The 18,650-nt window shown below is 51.4% G+C and overlaps 1 protein-coding gene and 1 long non-coding RNA gene across 2 annotated transcripts in view; one reads left to right on the forward strand and one right to left on the reverse strand.

Moving 5' to 3' along the window:
• The window catches only part of LOC142929146 (uncharacterized), a 76,356-nt gene extending 60,209 nt beyond the window's left edge, over positions 1–16,147 (reverse strand). Inside the window, exon 1 of the long non-coding RNA XR_012945321.1 lies at positions 15,680–16,147. This is a non-coding gene — a long non-coding RNA (uncharacterized LOC142929146). The remainder of the gene's footprint in view (positions 1–15,679) is intronic.
• On the forward strand, positions 1,970–15,759 carry CFDP1 (craniofacial development protein 1). Its single transcript, XM_032960386.2, has 7 exons — positions 1,970–2,540; positions 3,818–3,971; positions 5,457–5,700; positions 6,408–6,514; positions 6,807–6,947; positions 7,305–7,472; positions 11,369–15,759. The coding sequence occupies exons 1-7, from the start codon at positions 2,486–2,488 to the stop codon at positions 11,457–11,459; spliced, it is 960 nt and encodes a 319-aa protein (XP_032816277.2). The 5' UTR covers positions 1,970–2,485; the 3' UTR covers positions 11,460–15,759.
• Positions 16,148–18,650: the final 2,503 nt, after the last annotated feature.

The following is an 18,650-nucleotide window of genomic DNA, read 5'->3' on the forward strand; positions in this document are numbered from 1 at the left end:
TACTGTGTCTGTCTTTTTCTAGACCTGTCCAAAGCTTTTGATAGAGTAGACAGAAGACCACAACACCCTGCTTAGTAAACTAAGTTGCCTCGGTTTTTCCGAAAACGCAGTAAAATGGTTACAAAATTACCTCTTTTCTCGCAACCAAACTGTATTCACAGATGGTTGGAGGTCAAACAGTGTTAAGATAACAAAAGGGGTTCCACAGGGTTCCATCCTCGGCCCCCTTTTGGTCCCCACCCGCTCCTCTGCTCCCCCCCCCCCCCGCTGCTGGTCCGTCATGGTCCCCACCCGCTCCTGGTCCATCATGGCCCATGTACCTCCTACGTACATCATGCTCATTTTTATGCTAATTCCTTTGTCAAAGTGTTTTGCTTCCTCCCACACAGCTCAAAGGATGCGACCTGGGCTTGGCTGTTTTCACTCCAACGCTGTCCTCATGACAGCACGGTCCCTTCACCTGATGAAGGCCACTTGTGTTGTGGCCGAAACGTCGTGATTTTGGTTATTTTATTTTTTACCTACGTGACTTTACCGAATAGAACCAAAGAGTACAGCCCCAAGTACTGTACTGAAGATGCTTGATTCCATCTACTGTATCACTCGGCCTTAAGATTTACATTGAACTGCCCATATAGGACTCACCACTGTGATCTCTACATTGGGTCCAACTTAACATCTCTTAATGTTCGACGGCTTGTGCACCAGATCTTATTTATTCACGATGTACTTACAAAAAAAATCCGCAGACTACCTGCTGGATCTCCTCTCTGTTTCAAAGAACAAATTTGACCTCAGGTCTTCGCTCATTTACCAGCTTCACATTCCATATTGCCGTACAAAAACTGGAGGAAGGGCCTTTGCTATTGATGCCCCCAGGGTCTGGAATGCTATTGCCAATAAACTGCAACTTGAATCGCTACCAATGAGATCTTCTCTCAAAACTGCTCTAGAGGAGTTGATCATGCAATTTAAACTTATTTGCGTTATTGATGTATTTAAGGGGTGTCACGGTGGTGAGATGTTATACTCCTCGCCTGGTATGCAGGAGGTCGGGGGTTCGATCTCGTGGCCGAGTGGATTTTTTCTCCATATTTAGAAACATGCGTTTAGAATATTTAGATAATTTTGCTGGTATAAATGTCCACATGATAAACTACTTTGTTGAGCTATCATTTATGGCCAGGTCGCTTTTGGCCAATGGGTTAATGCCTCAGTGGGCTTTGCCAGATAGGATGGAGATGGTTTAGTTGTATGTGTTTGGGTGATTTGTTTACTTTTCTACTTTTGCAGCACATGAAGAACCAGTGGCATCTACATCTGCAGAACCTGAAGAACCATTGGCATCTACATCTGCAGAACGTGAAGAACTAGTGGCATCTACATCCGCAGAACGTGAAGAACCACTTGCATCTTCATCTGCAGAACACGAAGAACCAGTGGCATCTACATCTACAGGAGATTATACAACTTTTAAAGCCATTCCCCGTGTTTAGTGTACATGTTGTACAACATGTTTGGAATCGACAGGTTTAAAGTTGGACTTGCGAACATTTCGACTTACGAATAGACCTCTGGAACCGAACTCGTTCGTAAGTAGAGGAGTGCCTGTACACACCGATACTGAACCCGCCCCTTTCAACACACGTCACGCCCCATGTATTGTTAGACCCGCCCCTCTTACATTGAGCCACGCCCCCTCCGCCTTCTAACTCCGCCCTTCTTTGGTTCTTTCGGTAAAGTCACGTAGAATGAGAATAAAATAATAAAAATAATAAAATCGAAATTTAATTCCGCCCTCTTACAGCTTAGGCCCCTCCCCCATCCCCCGCGCACTCCACGCCAGCCAATCGCAAATTCGCCTCGGCGCGGTTGACCAATCAGAGGCGTGTCCCTCGAGATCGCGTGCCACCTCCCCCCCGAATGTGCCGGCTGTCGAGGCATTCGCGGCGAGCGGATTCGTAGAGGTTACTACAGGACTTTGTCACACTCTAACCAAGGTGTGAAAATAGAAATAAAAATTGTAATCGTTGCAAACGAGTGGAAACCCCTGTCGCGAAACGACGTTGTACGAAACACGGCGAGGCAACGCGACCTGGTGTATTTATTTTATTCGTGTCACGCGCGGCGTGTTGAAACGGATTTGTGTGTGTGTGCGAATGCTTTGGCAGGGGAAACGCGCGCCGTGTTCGCGTAAGGGCTAAAGGGGGCCTAACAAGGGAGGCTTCGTCTAGACGCGAATCGGCGCGGAAAGCAACGCTGGAAGGATAAACAATAGGGTTTAACAATAAGATTAAACAATAGGATACAACAGTAGGGTTAAACAATAGGAGCAGAGGTAGAGGCGCACCCAGAGAGAGAGAGAGGGTGAGCTGAGGTCGACCCAGTAGCGGCAGGAGGAGCAGCGATAACAGAACGCAAGAGGCGAAAGAGCAGCAGCAAGGAGGGTGAGAGAGGCAGAGGGAGCAGCAGCAGCCGCAAGAGGATGTCCGACTCGGAGGACCTGAGCTCGGAGAATGATTCTGACTACGTGCCCTCGGGTGAGACTCCCACTGGTGGTGGTGGGCTTGGTAGGGCTGTGTAAGGGGGTTTTGGGATAGCAATGGGTTATGGATATCAGCGGGGTAAGGCAATGTATAGGATGGTGGGGGGCTACAGGCTCGGGCTAGAGAAGGGATTACAATTGAATCTAACGGGAGTTAAGAGTGAGCGGTGTGTGGATGTACTGTACATCGCGATCATCATCGGCCACGTTCTATCCACAGAACGCGGCCTGCCCAATGCCGCATTTCAAGTCGAGATGATGTCTGGAACTTGCGTTTGTTCTGCAATCCACGGGATCCTCTCTGTTCGGCCTCGATGTGACAGGCAGACCTGGCTCGGCGCGACCATGTAGATTGTAGAAGAACGCCGATTCCTGATCGCGATCATTGTCCTGGAGAACAAACCATTTTTTGGAGTCACGTAGAAGGGAAACAATAAAATAATAAAAATATAAAACAATAAAGTTCTCACGACGTTTCGACTGCAACACAAGCAATCATCATTAGATGGATGATTATTGCTTGTGCTACAGTCGAAACGTCGTGAGAATTTTATTGTTTTATATTTTTATTATTTTATTGTTTCCCTTCTACGTGACTTTACCGGAAGAACCAAGAATATGAATCCCTGCAGTCACGAAAGCTTTAAATCAAAAATTTTCGGAGGTTTTATATCAACAACATTGAAAAGAATCCGAAATGTCGCCGACAATAACACGTAGCGCCGACTTTATTTCCATTCGCACCGGCATGATCTTCTTCCCCATGCTTGTCTGAGCGCGTTTTAGATGCCTGGCTTGTCGGTCGTATTCGTCAAAACCGTAATATTCCGAGTCGGGTAAAACGCGCTGATTGGACAGCTCTTAAGGAGTCGCCTGGCTATGTTGATTTTTCATCAAATGTAATTATGCAAAAGCACTGCATCCCGCTGCTCGCTGCATACGGTACACCATCAATAATTGATGTAGATACGCACACTGTTGTGTTATTATCCGGGTTTTCCTACCCAAATAATTTCCTTTTGATCAGCGAATGTGTTGTGCCGTATACGAATTGTTTCGCCATCCTAAGTTAAGTAGATGATAACACATTAGTCCTGGTTTTAAGTGGGGTAAATACAATTAGTTTTCCATCCGGCGGAAGTTAAAAACGTTATCTCGTATAAGCAACACTTATTTGCACCAAGAGATTTTGTAAATCCATTGTGCGTGGACCGTGCGTGTCAGTGGCCGATTGAGTCTCGCGTCCATCACCAACTCGCTCTGTCGTCACAGCCGAGGAGTCGAGCGATGACGAGGGGGATCAGGCCGGGCATGACGAGGTGGAGGAGGATGGAGACGACGAGGTGGCGGCGGCAGCGATGAAGAAGAAGGCTCCGTCGTTGAAAAAGCGGCGGGCGGCATCCGCCAAGGGATTGCTGGGAGCCAGGTACACGGAGCTTCATTTCTCTCTGAATTATTTTTTTTACCACTAGGTAAAGCCCTAATTGGGACCTTTTTAAGCCCTAAATGGGACATTTTTTGCCAGGTTTTACCTTTTCTGGCAATAAAACAAGTGTTAAGATGCCAAAGGGTAAAAGTTATTCTTATTTTTTCATACTTTGATACTGGCAAAAAAGGTCCCATTTTGTAGCTGCTCACCCCGAGCTATAAATGATCTGACACTTGCATTGTCTTTGTGCTGTTCGCCTTTTGGCGTTCTCTGGTCTGACACTGGTGAGACTAGGCCCTAAAGAAGGCTGTCTCTGGTGTAGGCCAATCAAGTTCCAAAGACAATGCAGATATTATCAGAGCACGTTTATTTGCATGTTTTGCCACAAGTACCATGTGTGATTAATGCAGACTTGATGCTTTGCAAAAGGTTTCTATTTGGCGTTTGAACATCTTGACACCTGTTTTATTTCCAGAAAGGGTAAAACCTATTCTTATTTTCTCATACAGGTAAAGCCCTTTTTCAGAAGCGACCTGGCTATCACAAATGACAGCTCAACGAAGTGGCTTATGTGGAATTTTAAACGCGTGATGTTAATTCTAAATGTGGAGTGGAAAAACCGGAGGACCCGGAGAAAAATCCCCGCGACATGAAAACTCTAAATATACAGCAGGCGTCAGGGTCGGGATCGAACCCACAACCTCCTGTATACCAGGCAAGATAGTTAACATCTCGCCATCATGGCGCTCCATATATATAGTCCGGGTGTCTAGTAGACTGGAGAAGGCACTTGGCCAGTACCCACAGCCCAATGCGATGCCATTCAGCTGATTTGGGTCTTCTTCTTCTTCCACGTGTTTGTCCCACTCATGGGGGGTCCGCTGTCCTTACCAACCTTCTCCACGCTGCTTTGTCCTGCGCCCATCTCTCTTTCCGCTCCTCGGGCCACCATGTCCGATAGCACCACATCGCCTCACCTCTTCTTCTGCCTTCCTCTTGATCTCTTTGCTTCCACTTGCATTACTTGCACCTTCTGACCCACATAATTTTCCTGTCGTCTCTTCACTGATTTGGGTATTCACATTTATGCTGCTGTGTGGACAAAGGCAGGAGGGGGCAACACAAATGTGATGCAAAGTAATGACCCGTTGAGGGCCTATTTAAACATGAAACATGAAAAGACAATGACAGTGGTAAACACAACTAAAATATAATCGCGTTCATCATTAACACTGCCTTTAAAGAGTAATGCGCAGTAGCCTACTGTTTCAGGTAGTGGCAGTCATGACCTGTGCCCCTAGACGAAGCCTTCATGTGTCCCCTTGGCTAGTCAACAGGGATCACCAAGGTTACTTGCCAAATTCAAAGTCATGTGCACATGACTGGTCAAAGTAAAACTAAAGACACGTCACAGTTACATCGGGTGCCGCAGTGCAATTAACACGTTTGTGTACTTTTCGTTTTGCTAAACGATGTCACCAGGAAGAGAACACGAATTGGAGGCATCCGGCTGTCGGGGGATGAGGCTGAAGAGGAGTCTGGGGGTCAGGGGTCGCCTGGGCAGGAAGACGCTGAGGGCGCCGCGGTCGCCACGGAGACACCGGCCGATTCCGGCAAATCTAAGAGCCGCGCCGACGACCTCTGGGCCAGTTTCCTTAGCGACGTGGGCCAGAAGCCAAAGGCCAAGGAGGACGGCCAAGCGGAGGTCAACAAGACTCCCAGTCAAGTAAGGCTCACGTGTTTCCAACAGTTGAGATTTTCACAGGAAACACAATCGTACTCTAAACTAAAGCTATATATAAAAAAAAAATGACCAGGTAAGGCCTATTGAGCTGTATAGCTCATTTTCAGAAGCAACATGACCACAAATAGTAGCTCAACAAAGTGGTCAAACCAGCGACCTCCTGTTATAGTTAGCATCCCGCCACTGTGGAGTGTGCAGGTCGTATGTGAAACTGCATAGATGCAGTTTTATTCTTACTGCGGAGATTTTTCGTGGTTGCGCTGTGTAGCTCTCGGATATGTGTTCTGGTTGTACCGCGGGTTATTTGACACGCTGTCCGACGTTCTCTCCACGTTCTGTGGAGAGCTGAATTCACCTGAAGAAGCGTCCGGCACACGAAGCGAAACGTCAGACATGGTGCTAAACAACATGCGGTACAAACAGTAAAGACATCAGAACGATAAGCTCCACGTTATGTCAACGGCTTGTGTTTTCACAGATAATATTTCATAGTCAATTTATAGATAAGCTTTTAATGTGTTTATACGGTGCGCTGATGCAGTGCGGATCGTTCGTTAAGTGCAGAGAAGAGCAGTGGAGTGGCCGTGTCTCCATGCAGACACCACAACCTGGCACTGCGTGTTGGTTTTTGGTGTCGCGAGACGGGTTTAGCGATGTCCCCCGGTTGTCCGCTCGTCGACTGTCGGCAGAGCTCGACGGCGGTGAAGACGGAGGCGCGGAAGGAGACGGAGAGGCCCAGGGAAGGAGCCAAGGTCTCCATCACCAAGGTGTTTGACTTTGCAGGGGAGGAGGTCAGGTGGGTGGTCCGTTGGTCTATTCGAGTTGAAACTTCTTGTGTCGCAACGCAAACTGCGCTCAGAGTTAGGGTTGTTCATTTCTCGTTTTGCATTATTGAGCATTGCGTGCAACAATAACTGTAAACGATCGATAATAATCGGTATCCGCACACACGTGTCGAAGAATATCTCTCTCGCGGTTGCACACCGTGGCCACTTGATGGTGAACGTCTTGAGATATTTAATCGGAGAGACGCGAAGCGTGGAAGAGTGTCTGCTGAAGGACGATGGGGTGCCTGTGCGGTGGCGCAGGGTCACGAAGGAGGTGGATGCCGAGTCGAAGGAAGCACGCTCCTATCTCAAGTCTCTGGAGGCGGAAAAGGAGGAGGGGAAGGAGGAGGATGAGAAGGGAGGTTCTGGGTCTGGCACCGCCTCCACTGCTCCCTCACTTGCGTACGTGTGATCCCTAACCCCTAACCTCTGTATATATGTATTTATGTTGAACTTCTTTCGCACAGTACGTAGCCAACCGTGCTAATCGGAGGTGCGGGGGAAAGACAACAAACCAAACACAAAAAGCAATTCTGAAGAAATGAGTTTTCAATCTAGGTGATTTAAAAGTGCATAGCTCCAGTGGCTTCCTAATATCGGAGGGAAGAGCTTTTCAGACGGCCGCAGAAGCGCATCTGAAAGCGCGCAATGCCGGTGACCGTCTGCGAAGTGGGCAAGTGGCTTGTTTTTGTTTTTTACTAAACAATCTGAATATAAAATCCCTGTGCTCCCCGCCCCTGGCTGTCCGCCGGTCCCCAGATCGAAGCGGCCGGGCGGCGCGGCCGGCCTCAGCGCCGTGCTCGGCCAGATCGGCGGCAAGAAGACGAAGATGAGCACCCTGGAGAAGTCCAAGATGGACTGGGACCAGTTCAAGGAGGTGGAGGGCATCAGCGACGAGCTCGCCACACACAACCGCGGCAAGGCCGGGTGGGTGCCCGCAATCGCTCGAACCCCCAATACAAGCAACCGCAAAATAACGCGAGACCGCAATCGCATGCAACTGCAATCGCAAGCAACCACAACCACTCGCAATCCCAGCCACAGTACATGCAGCCGCAACCACACGCAACCACGCCCATACACACGCAACTTACGTGCGCCCCACGCACGACGATCAGCTGTACGAGCCTCTTGTTACTTGGTGAGGGCCAAAAAAAAAAACCTTTTAGGATGGTTCATTTGGTGACACCGCGTCGGCGGTGGTTTGCATAAGCACCAACGCCGGCCCTGGGCAACGGCTGTTCATCAAATCACGCACACGATGCTGCTCTACCGAACTACTGTTGCCCGAAACGTCACGCAGTAACGCACTTGAGCACTCGCGCCTTAGCATCCAATGGCGACGCGACAAACAACTAGGGCTTGCTGTTTTTAAACCATCGGCAATGCGGTGTTGCCAGGTCCAAACACATTCTGTCGAGTGTTCGATCGATAAGTGGCCTAAGAACGCTTGCAGTTATTGAGGAATATAATTCGCAGGCTGTTAGGATGCCGTAAAGCGGTGTTCTTCACTAATTTTCAGAGTGGGGGGGGGGGGTGGCACTTTTGCCGATAAGACACCATCAGTGTGAGGGCTTCCACACATTTTGAAACCATTGTTGGGTTTGTCAGCATGATGGGGGTGTTTTCACATGAGTGGTATTGTCAGGGGCTGCACTAAAGGCCACCAGGAGGCTGCCAGTTGGCCCGTGGGGCCTTGCAATGAAGAACACTGCCGTTAAGCCTTCGGACCGTTGTGAAATAAATTCGTGGGCCGTATCCTGCCCACGGGCCACAGGTTCCCTATCCATGACCGAGAGACTACCTACATGCTCCTGCCTGCGTCGCCTGCCCACTCCACCTGACTCGATGTATGGACGAAACAGCATGCTTCACATACAGACTGCACAGTCCACACAGAAATGGCGTGTATGCTGCCTGTAGGTGGGGACTATATGCTTCAGCTACACCCATACCTACAGGCAACCTGCCTGCTTTGCCCGCACGCGCCTGCTAGAGGCGGAAAGCAGGTTTCACATACGGCCTGCACGCTCCACAAGTACCTACGCATGGATCACATCCTGCACACACACACTGCACTCCACGCATACTTCACTTCTGTATATATGTATGTTTAACTTCTTTCGCTCCATACGTAGTCGACCGTGCTAATCGGAGATGCGAAATTTACACATGGGCTGCGTGATACAAGCACATACGCCACCAAACTACGCTCCACACACACCGCACATTCCACACGCACCACATGTACACGCAATCCAACAGATGGCCTGCACAAACCACACACCTGCTGACTGTCACCCTGTGTGCTCCACCTGCGAGTGAGTGAGCGAGCAAGCGCGGGATTCTTTGCACTGCCTCGCACGTGTGGTGGCGCAGCGCGCATGCGCGGTCGCTGGGCAGGAGGGGACTGTGGTGGGGGGATGGGGAGAAATCCGCGTGAACTCTCATTATTATTATCATTATAATTTTCAATGGTGCTAATCGGGTGGTGTGCGGTGTGGTTGGCGGGAGGAGGGGGGTTTGTTTTGGTGAGCGGAGAACGTGAACTCGAGACGCGCGACGAGGGAGAGTCGCGGAGAAAAAAAAAATAGGGAAGAAATACCTCTCCGATTAATCGCCCTTTGTTTGATAATCAGCTGAGCGGGAGCACGTGTTCTCATTAAGCTGTTGCGCGGGCCCTAATTGCGAGAGTTCCCAGGCTTGCCCGCCTGGTTCGTGTGTGGGCAGCGCTGGCAAGCGGCTCGCGGTGCCGGAGCCGGGGGGGCGGGGGTGCGGGGGGGACAAGTCTCGCGGACGCCCAACTCATCGAAATGGGCACGGGGCTGCCCTTGGGGACAGGGAGTGCCCGCGTGCGTGTGTGGGTGGGTGCATGTGTGCATTTGTGTAGTGCTGGTGGCCGCACGCTGAGGTTGAGGGAGGGGGAGTTGCGTAGTCGTGTCCACGGGTAGGGCCCACTTTCAGCCAAGTTTTTATATCATGGGACCTTTTTGCCAGTACCAAAATATGAGAATAGGTTTTCCCCTTTTTTCTGGCAACAAAACTGGTGTTAAGATTCTAAAACACCAAACTGAAACCTTTTACAAGGAATCATGTCTGCATTAACCACAATACTTGTGGTCAGAATGCAAACAAAAAACATACTCTGATAATATATGCATTCTCCCTCAAACTGATTGGTCCACACCAGAGACAGCTGTCTTTCGAGCCTAGTCTCAAACGGTGTTAGATCAGAGGACCTCAAAAAGCCTCTGGTCTAACAAGGGGAAAACCTATTCTCACACGTTTTTATAACTCGCTAAAAACTAACAACGCTCATTCGGAGAGAGTACGACCAATGCGGACTTGGGAGCGGATGAGGTGGCTTGTGCGTGATAGCGGTGACGTGGGGAGGCTTTCATCCAGCAGTGGACAGATGATGGTCACGGCGATGACACGAGCTAGTTGTATTGGGTCAGCCGGTGCGACGTGCTGAATCTTTCACTTTTCCTGCCAAGACAACTTCAGGTGCCCGGCCCCCGATATTTGGAACGGGGTTTAAAAGTTTTGTTTTAGTTGTAACGTCAGCGGTCTCGCCAGGCGCGTTTGGCGCTGCTGCTGCTGCTGTGGACGTGCACCATCTGGCCGACGCGTCCCGCGCGCCGGTGGGGCGGCGGGGGAGGGACTGGGGGGAGGGACTGGGGGGCTGCTCGTGAAACCGCTCCGTCGGATTCCGATCCTCTCGACAGAAACGCGCTCTTTGTGCCGAACGCGATAAAAGCGCGCGGCCCGGCCTTGGCACGGCTGACGACGGTCGGCCGCCTTCAATTTCCCCCAAACGGATCCCAGCTGCTGTCGTGGCAGCAGCAGCAGCAGCAGCGTTGGACAGATTTTCACGGAAGCCTTTTTTTGCCTTCGCCGAACGCCACCTCCACGTTGCGGACGAAGTTGAAACGTTTCGGGCTGAATTTAAACGGTGCGAGCAGCTGCCCACTGGCGTAGTTTTTCACGGTAGTGCTGTGCGGCTCCCGCACGTGTTTTCGGATATTTATCACGCATTGATCGGCACAATGCCTGACGTTCCCCACCCTCCCCCCCCCCCCCCTTCTTCCCACGTGCTGGGAGCTTCTTCTGGGACTGAATTCAGCTCTTGAAGAAGCTGAACATCCTCGTGGATTAGACCATCGGCACGTGCAAACGCTTGTCCTGGGTATGGCGTTACGTTGTATCAGCCGGTGGCTGTAACAAAAATCCCCCAGGATGGAGTGCGGTGATGCGAGGTGAAGAGGTGGGGAGTGGGGATGGAGGGAGCTCAAGCCAGGGAACCCCAACCTTCCCACCCCCCCTCCCACGAGAAGAAGATGTGGAATCGGATGTAAATTGTGATGTTTCCCTGTGTTACTGGACATCTGTGAAAAAATGGCATTATAGCTCATCGGATTCGATTCTGATTTTTGATGTTAGAGAATGGCCCACAAAAGCGGATATCACAGAACCTCTTCCGAGATCCATTTAAGCGACCTCTTAACCCTACACTAGGGGGCAGAACTCTCCCATTAACCCTTTTGTTGTATGTCAATCGAACCAAAATCTCGTTTTTTTTAAGTTCTCAGCTGTAATTTTTCTTAATTTAAGCGGCAAAAAAGTCTATGTTTTAAAAATGTTTTGTTTAATGAGTTATAGGTGACCAGGATGAAACCATAAACTCACGGACACTTGACGGCCCGCTTTTCTCACAGCAGGCCGAAATCCAGATTTGAACCCTGACCTTTGACAGTGCCGACTCGGCGCTCCGTCCCCCCCCCCTACACCGTGTCTTTCCCCCCCCCCACCTCCACGCGCAGGTACATCGAGCGTCAGGCCTTCTTGGACCGAGTTGACCACCGCACGTTCGAGATCGAGAAGAGCATCCGCCTGACCAAGAGCAAGCGGTAGCGGGCAGCCGCCTCCTGTCATCGGCGGCTCGGCGGGGCGGGGCAGTGGCACCGCCATCGCCGCCGCCGCCACCACCACCGGCAACGCGGAGCCCTCGCTCGGACGCACGGTGCCACGACGCAAGCCTGGAAACAGCTGCTGGACGCATTTAGAGGCTTGAGCGTGCGGCCCGCTGCGCCGGTGGTGGTGGTGGTGGGGGGGGGAGGAGGGTGGGGGGGGTTGAGATGGCAGCTTTTGTTTCAGGCCGTGCGCTCATTGCCGTAGCTTTACGCTGAGTGGGCCGTGACCCCCTGGGGTGTGTGGTGGGGGGCGGGGGGGCGGTGGGGCGGGGAACGTTGCAGGCCTCCAGCCAACGCCTGCCCACCCGCCCAGCTCCCAGTGTTTGCAGTTTCGCCGGCAAGGATGTTCGCCCGTTTAAGTTTGGACATCTGCGTTCTTAATGTTGGGTTTCAGAAAGTAAAAAAAGTAAAAACGCCAGCGCAGGGGGCGTTTTGAGTAAAGCAGTCCCGGCGTCGTGCAGCCGCTCCGCTACTTGGAAGCGGCAGCACCAGGCCGCGACAGCGGCGAGTAAACAGACACACGGCGCTCTTGCCGGACCCCCTTTAACATCGCGGGAACGTGTTTGGAGTAAATTGGCGCGTTTTTTTTTGGTCGCTGTTTACGCGACTGCGGGGCCTCCCTGGGGGCTCCCCCTGCCACGGACGGCCACTGCTGCGCACGTTCGTCGCGACATTTTTCCGTAATTCTTTTAATCGCTCGTTTTGGACGAGTGGAGAGCGGTGGCGGCGTTCGCCGTTTAACGGAGCGTGGGCCGCGGCGGAAACGATCGCCGACGCTGGCCCGGGGGGGGGGGGGGGGGGGAAGGTATGCCGCCCCCTGCCTGCCCTCCCCCCCTCCCTGGGTTAAAGGTCGCATCTCTGCGCTCTCGGAGGGCAGCTGTGGTGCTGCAGCATGTCGGGGTTGGTGGTGGCACGCTGGGGCTGGCGTCTGGCTGTGCGTCGGCGGCCTGCCTACCACCTTCCCGCCCTCGATGACAGAGCCTTGGAAAAATTTTTTTTTTTAACATTTTTCCAAAATTGTTGTCGCGCGCCAATCCCCCGGCGTTGAGCACGGGCGACCGAAAACCCTGGGCCCACCGCGCTGTCTGTGGAAGCGCCCCAGCTGCTGCCGAGCGATGCCGGGGCGCTGTCGTCGTCCCGTCTGCCCGGCCCGGTGATGTCACCTCCCTCTCCCACTGACCCCATTACATCACCGTCTCTTACATCACCGCGGGGCCCCATCTGGCGCGCTATTTGTTTCATTGATTATCTTCTCATACAGCGAGGGGCCACCCCCCCCCCACCCATCCCCAGCGATCTCCACTCCCACAGGGAGCGGCTGCGCTCGACGGGGTTGGGGGTGGCGAGGGGGGGGGGGGCGTCGTTCCACTGCGCGACATCTACAACGGCAGCGGCGGCTTCGGGGGCGCGCTGGCGACCGTCCCGTTTAAAGTTACTTAAATTTGTCAAATAGCGGGAGAGAGACGGCAGGAGCCGCTGTCATGGCGATCGCGAGATCATGTTCATAGTGTGTTTGCGAATAAAGTAAAGCATTTTATACAAATTCAAGTGAAACATTTCTGAACGTTTTAGAAACTTTCATCTACGCGGGCGTCGTGATCCAACACTGGCTGCCTGCACCATCGCGGTCCCACGCCTCTTCCCCCCCACTCCCACTCACCCCCCTCACCCCCACCACTACTACCACCACTACCAGCCCGTGGGGTAGAACTGGAAGAGGGCTGAAGGGCCTTCTGTTCCAAGGGGAAGATGAGCAAGTGGTTCGGGGGTCAGCGTCCGGTTTTGCTGAACACCAGCAGTTGAGTCCCCGACTTAATTCAATGGGCATGGCGCTGTGGTGTAACGGTTATCGCGCTGGAATGGCAATGCAGAGGTCAACAGTTCGATTCGACCTTCCGGCTCCGGCAATTGAAACGGTGACGCGAGTTTATTAAAATCCCTTTGCCGCAGTTAAGTCAAGTCGGCAAGATCTCTTGTGGTGGGGTAAAGTGTGGGGCAGTCCCTCTTTCATGGTGGCTAAATAACCTGTTGGGAGGCGGGGCGTGAGCGAGCAGTGACAGGGCTGGACCATTTCACTCAAGCTTGGGGGGTATTTTGACTCGAGGTGGTTTATGCACCTGGCCACACACGTGGCCATATGCCTGGCTCTGTACTTGTTTCATAACGCCGAAGTGGAATGTTCCACTTGTGCTGCAATTACGCCGATGAAGAAGTAACCCTGAACACCCATAATCGTCAGATTCCGCAAGCTAAGCAGGCGTGTTGATCCTGGAAAAACCGCTATTGGTAAACGGGTTGCGATCGGGCTGCAAGGCTCTGCAGAGGATAGTGGAGCAGACATTGCACGTTTGTGTGTCCCACCTCCACGAGCCTGCATTGACCCAGCGCGGTGAAGTATGGTCACATGACCCGGACGGCCCATGCACGGCATGGGGAAGCCCTCGTCCAGCAGTGGATTGACAAAAGGGGCTGTCCCCGTTGTTTATAGAAATGCCAGGTAACGGGGAGAAAATCACGTGGGCCCCCAACTCTTTGACGACTCGGTTCATCCTCTCGTGTGAACGATAGCAAGTCATCTCGGTTATAGAGCGAGCTTGACATGTCTCTGTGAACTACAGTGAGGGAAAAAAAGTATTTGATCCCCTGCTGATTTTGTACGTTTGCCCACTGACAAATGATCAGTCTATAATTTTAATGGTAGGTTTATTTGAGCAGTAAGAGAATAACAAAAAACTCCAGAAAAACGCATGTCAAAATTGTTATAAATTGATTTGCATTTTAATGAGTTAAATAAGTATTTGACCCCTCTACAAAACATGACTTAGTACTTGGTGGCAAAACCTTTGTTGGCAATCACAGAGGTCAGACGTTTCTTGTAGTTGGCCACCAGGTTTGCACACATCTCAGGAGGGATTTTGTCCAACTCCTCTTTGCAGATCTTCTCCAAGTCATTAAGGTTTCGAGGCTGACGTTTGGCAACTCGAACCTTCAGCTCCCTCCACAGATTTGCTATGGGATTAAGGTCTGAAGACTGGCTAGGCCACTCCAGGACCTTAATGTGCTTCTTCTTGAGCCACTCCTTTGTTGCCTTGGCCGTGTGTTTTGGGTCATTGTCATGCTGGAATACCCATCCACGACCCATTTTCAATGCCCTGGCTGAGGGAAGGAGGTTCTCACCCAAGATTTGACGGTACATGGCCCCGTCCATCGTCCTTTTGATGCGGTGAAGTTGTCCTGTCCCCTTAGCAGAAAAACACCCCCAAAGCATAATGTTTCCACCTCCATGTTTGACGGTGGGGATGGTGTTCTTGGGGTCATAGGCAGCATTCCTCCTCCTCCAAACACGGCGAGTTGAGTTGATGCCAAGAGCTCCATTTTGGTCTCATCTGACCACAACACTTTCACCCAGTTGTCCTGAATCATTCAGATGTTCATTGGCAAACTTCAGACGGGCATGTATATGTGCTTTCGCAGGGGGACCTTGCGGGCGCTGCAGAATTTCAGTCATTCACGGCGTAGTGTGTTACCAATTGTTTTCTTGGTGACTATGGTCCCAGCTGCCTTGAGATCATTGACTAGATCCTCCCGTGTAGTTCTCGGCTGATTCTTCACCGTTCTCATGATTATTGCATGAAGCCCCAGGCCGAGGGAGATTGACAGTTCTTTTGTGTTTCTTCCATTTGCGAATAATCGCACCAACTGTTGTCACCTTCTCACCAAGTTGCTTGGCAATGGTCTTGTAGCCCATTCCAGCCTTGTGTAGGTCTACAATCTTGTCCCTGACATCCTTGGAGAGCTCTTTGGTCTTGGCCATGGTGGAGAGTTTGGAATCTGATTGATTGCTTCTGTGGACAGGTGTCTTTTATACAGGTAACAAGCTGAGATTAGGAGCACTCCCTTTAAGAGTGTGCTCCTAATCTTAGCTCCTTACCTGTATAAAAGACACCTGGGAGCCAGAAATCTTTCTGATTGAGAGGGTTCAAATACTTATTTCCCTCATGAAAATGCAAATCAATTTATAATATTTTTGACATGAGTTTTTCTGGATTTTGTTGTTGTTATTCTGTCTCTCACTGTTCAAATAAACCTACCATTAAAATTATAGACTAATCATGTCTTTGTCAGTGGGCAAACGTGCAAAATCTGCAGGGGATCAAATACTTTTTTTCCCTCACTGTAGATGAGTTTAACCTGGCAGGCTCTCACTTGCTCTAAAATAAAGTATTTGTGTCTGAACAGGAGGTTGGTGGTGGTCTGGTTACGTTGTGTGCTTGGGATCCGGGATATATGGGACTTAGGAGTGGAAACGGGAGTTGGGAGACCTGGGACGGGAGCGGAGATGGGAGAAACGAGCAGATGGGGAAAGAGTTTCGCAGAAATGAGCCATAGGAGAAGGCGGAAGATGGAAGGCAAAAGAGATGAGAAGCCGTTCGGCAGGAGATGGGATATGAGAGTAAACCCCTTGGTATGGGAGACCAGAGATGAAAGAGGACAATAGGTGGTCGAAAGGAGATGGGAGGCAGGAGAAGGCAAACGGGAGACGAGAGGCAGGAAATGGGATAGGAAGGAGGGGAGACAGGGGTTGGAGAGACAGGGGAGAAGAGAGGAGAGAGGCAGGGGACAGGTGGAAGACAACAGACGGGAGCTGGAGCGAAGAGAGAGGGGGGTGGGGGAGGATCAGAGGTGGCCGATGAGACACGGAGGCAAAATGCAGAGTTCGCCGTGAGCCGTAGTGCGGCTCTTGCGTTGTTCCCTCGCGCCTCTGCGTGCCGCGTTCGGGCGCCGTGTAGCCTGGCGACACTGGATACGAGCCATGTGAATAGGGGGCAGATTAGGCTTAAGGTGATTACTGGTGCTGCGAATAGGAGCAGGTTTAGTGCTTGGTTTCAGACTCTTAATAGGGTTAGCTCTCGGAGCTAAGGTTGGAGTGATGGCCACAGATTAAACCCATTGACCCCCATAACCTCTCGATCACGAACAGCGCCCATATAAACCCTGAGCCATCAACCCTAATCCCACCATTAGCGGAACATCCCGTTCTGCCGGGCATTGCGTTTTAGGCGAGACGACGTCGATTGTAATGTTTCGCTCGCGTCTCTCGGCTTCGGCGCAATGAGGTCACCTCGTTGTGCCCTGGCGTCGCGTGGCTTGCAAGGAATGGCCACGGCGTGTGGGAGGCCTTCATCCAGCAGTGGATAGGCAATGGCCGATGGTGACATGTAGAGGGGAACGGGCCCTGCAATTGCATTGCTCTCGTCACTGCCGATGGAAGTGACCTGCGCTCGAGGGAGCTGCGGAGAGCCCCTTTAGAGCACCCACACTTTACCCCACCACAACGCAAGCTGCCGATCCACTCTGGTGTACTCATGTATACGAACTAACCTTTTGAAATGTCATCAGGTAAAAGGCCCACTGATCTATGTAGCTCTTTTTACACGCTTTTATTTAACTCACTGTGTTGTATCCTCGAATCTTGTAATTCAATTGTAACCCACTTCCCAATGTGGTATCGACTGCAAACTTGGGATACTTATGTCATACTGATGACAATACTATATTCTGTCATAAAAAATAAAAACAAAATCTTTTTAAACAATCTTTTTTATATGTTATGTTTCGGCTTGGGTCTAATTGTCCACGCTCAGCTGACGGCTGAAATTGACCACGGGCCCCTTACGTTATGGCAAGCTTCGGGGCCACTTCCTGGAGTCGTGGAGTTCTTTCATTACTAGTACGGTACATTTAATTAAAGCGTGTTTTTAAAGTTTTTATTTTAATATTACTTATTTAGAAGCAACCTGGCTATCACAAATGACGGCTCAACGAGGTGGCCGTTCGTGTAGAAAATAATAGCGGCCAAATGCCCTAAACGCGTGACGTTGATTCTAAATGTGGAGGGAAAAGCCAGAGGCCCCGGAGAAAAATACACGCGACCACGTGGAGAGAGAGACACGCAAACTCCAAATATACAGCAGCAGGCGTCAGGGTCGGGATCGAACCCACGACCTCCTGCATACCAGGCGAGGTAGTTAACATCTAGCCACCGTGGTGATGATGAGAAACACGCAAACTCCAAATAGACAGCAGCAGCAGGCGTCAGGGTCGGGATCGAACCCACGACCTCCTGCATACCAGGCGAGGTAGTTAACATCTAGCCACCGTGGTGATGATGAGAAACACGCAAACTCCAAATAGACAGCAGCAGCAGGCGTCAGGGTCGGGATGTAACCCACGTCCTGGGTGGACACAGGTGGGCTGCGGGGGAGGGGAAGTGAATTTCAGTAAATATTGCTCCTTCCTTGCAACAGCCGCGCGCGGAGATCGAACCGACAAGCCTCTACCGTTGCTATCCGCGACTGACTTGGCAGGTAGCAAACGCTGACGACGACGACGATTCAAATCGCGCTGTCGCCTCTGCCGACGCCATACTGCTGCCGGGGGCGCCATCCAGCAGTTGATAGATAATGGATGGCGACGATCAGGCCCCTTCGGGCTCTCGGCCGCGACCCCGCTCGGCTGCCCGCAAGACGTTTGGAAATCTTAATTGGCTGCAGCAGGAAGCGCTGCTAGGAAAGGACCATTAGTGCCGTTTAGTGTTTTACTTGTAAAGCAACCAGAGGGTTATGGTGGCGGGTGCGGTGGGGGTGGGTGATGGGGGGAGGGAGGCTTAAGGTAACTTTCCCGTGTGCGCTCGTCTGGTTTAGAAGGGGGTCGAACGACGGGATTTCTGAATTCTGTCCGCGCGACGACTGCAGTTGTGACCGTGACACCGGTGACTGCCCGAAAATACGCAACAGGCGTCTCGCCCGGTGCAACAGGCTGGACTGTTCCCCAGCTCGGCTATTGCCACCGGATGTCGTGCGATTTGCACGTAGCCTCTTGGGGGTTTTATTTTCGCCCAAACGCCGCGCGAAAGAAGAATGAGAAGACGGACGGGAATGCAATAAACCAAACTATTTTAAAATATATATTTTACCAGGTAGGGCCCACTGAGATGTATAGCTTTTATTTTAGGAGCGACCTGGCCAAAAATGATAGCTCATCTATGTGCAGCCAAATGCTTTAAACGCGTGTGGTTTCTAAATGTGGAGGGAAAAACCGGAGCACCCCACGCGACCACGGACAGAGAGAC

This window comes from Petromyzon marinus, chromosome 25 (assembly GCF_048934315.1).
Source record: "Petromyzon marinus isolate PM22_M1 ecotype Great Lakes invasive population chromosome 25, UKy_Petmar_22M1.pri1.0, whole genome shotgun sequence".
In the NCBI taxonomy this organism is placed as follows: domain Eukaryota; kingdom Metazoa; phylum Chordata; class Hyperoartia; order Petromyzontiformes; family Petromyzontidae; genus Petromyzon; species Petromyzon marinus.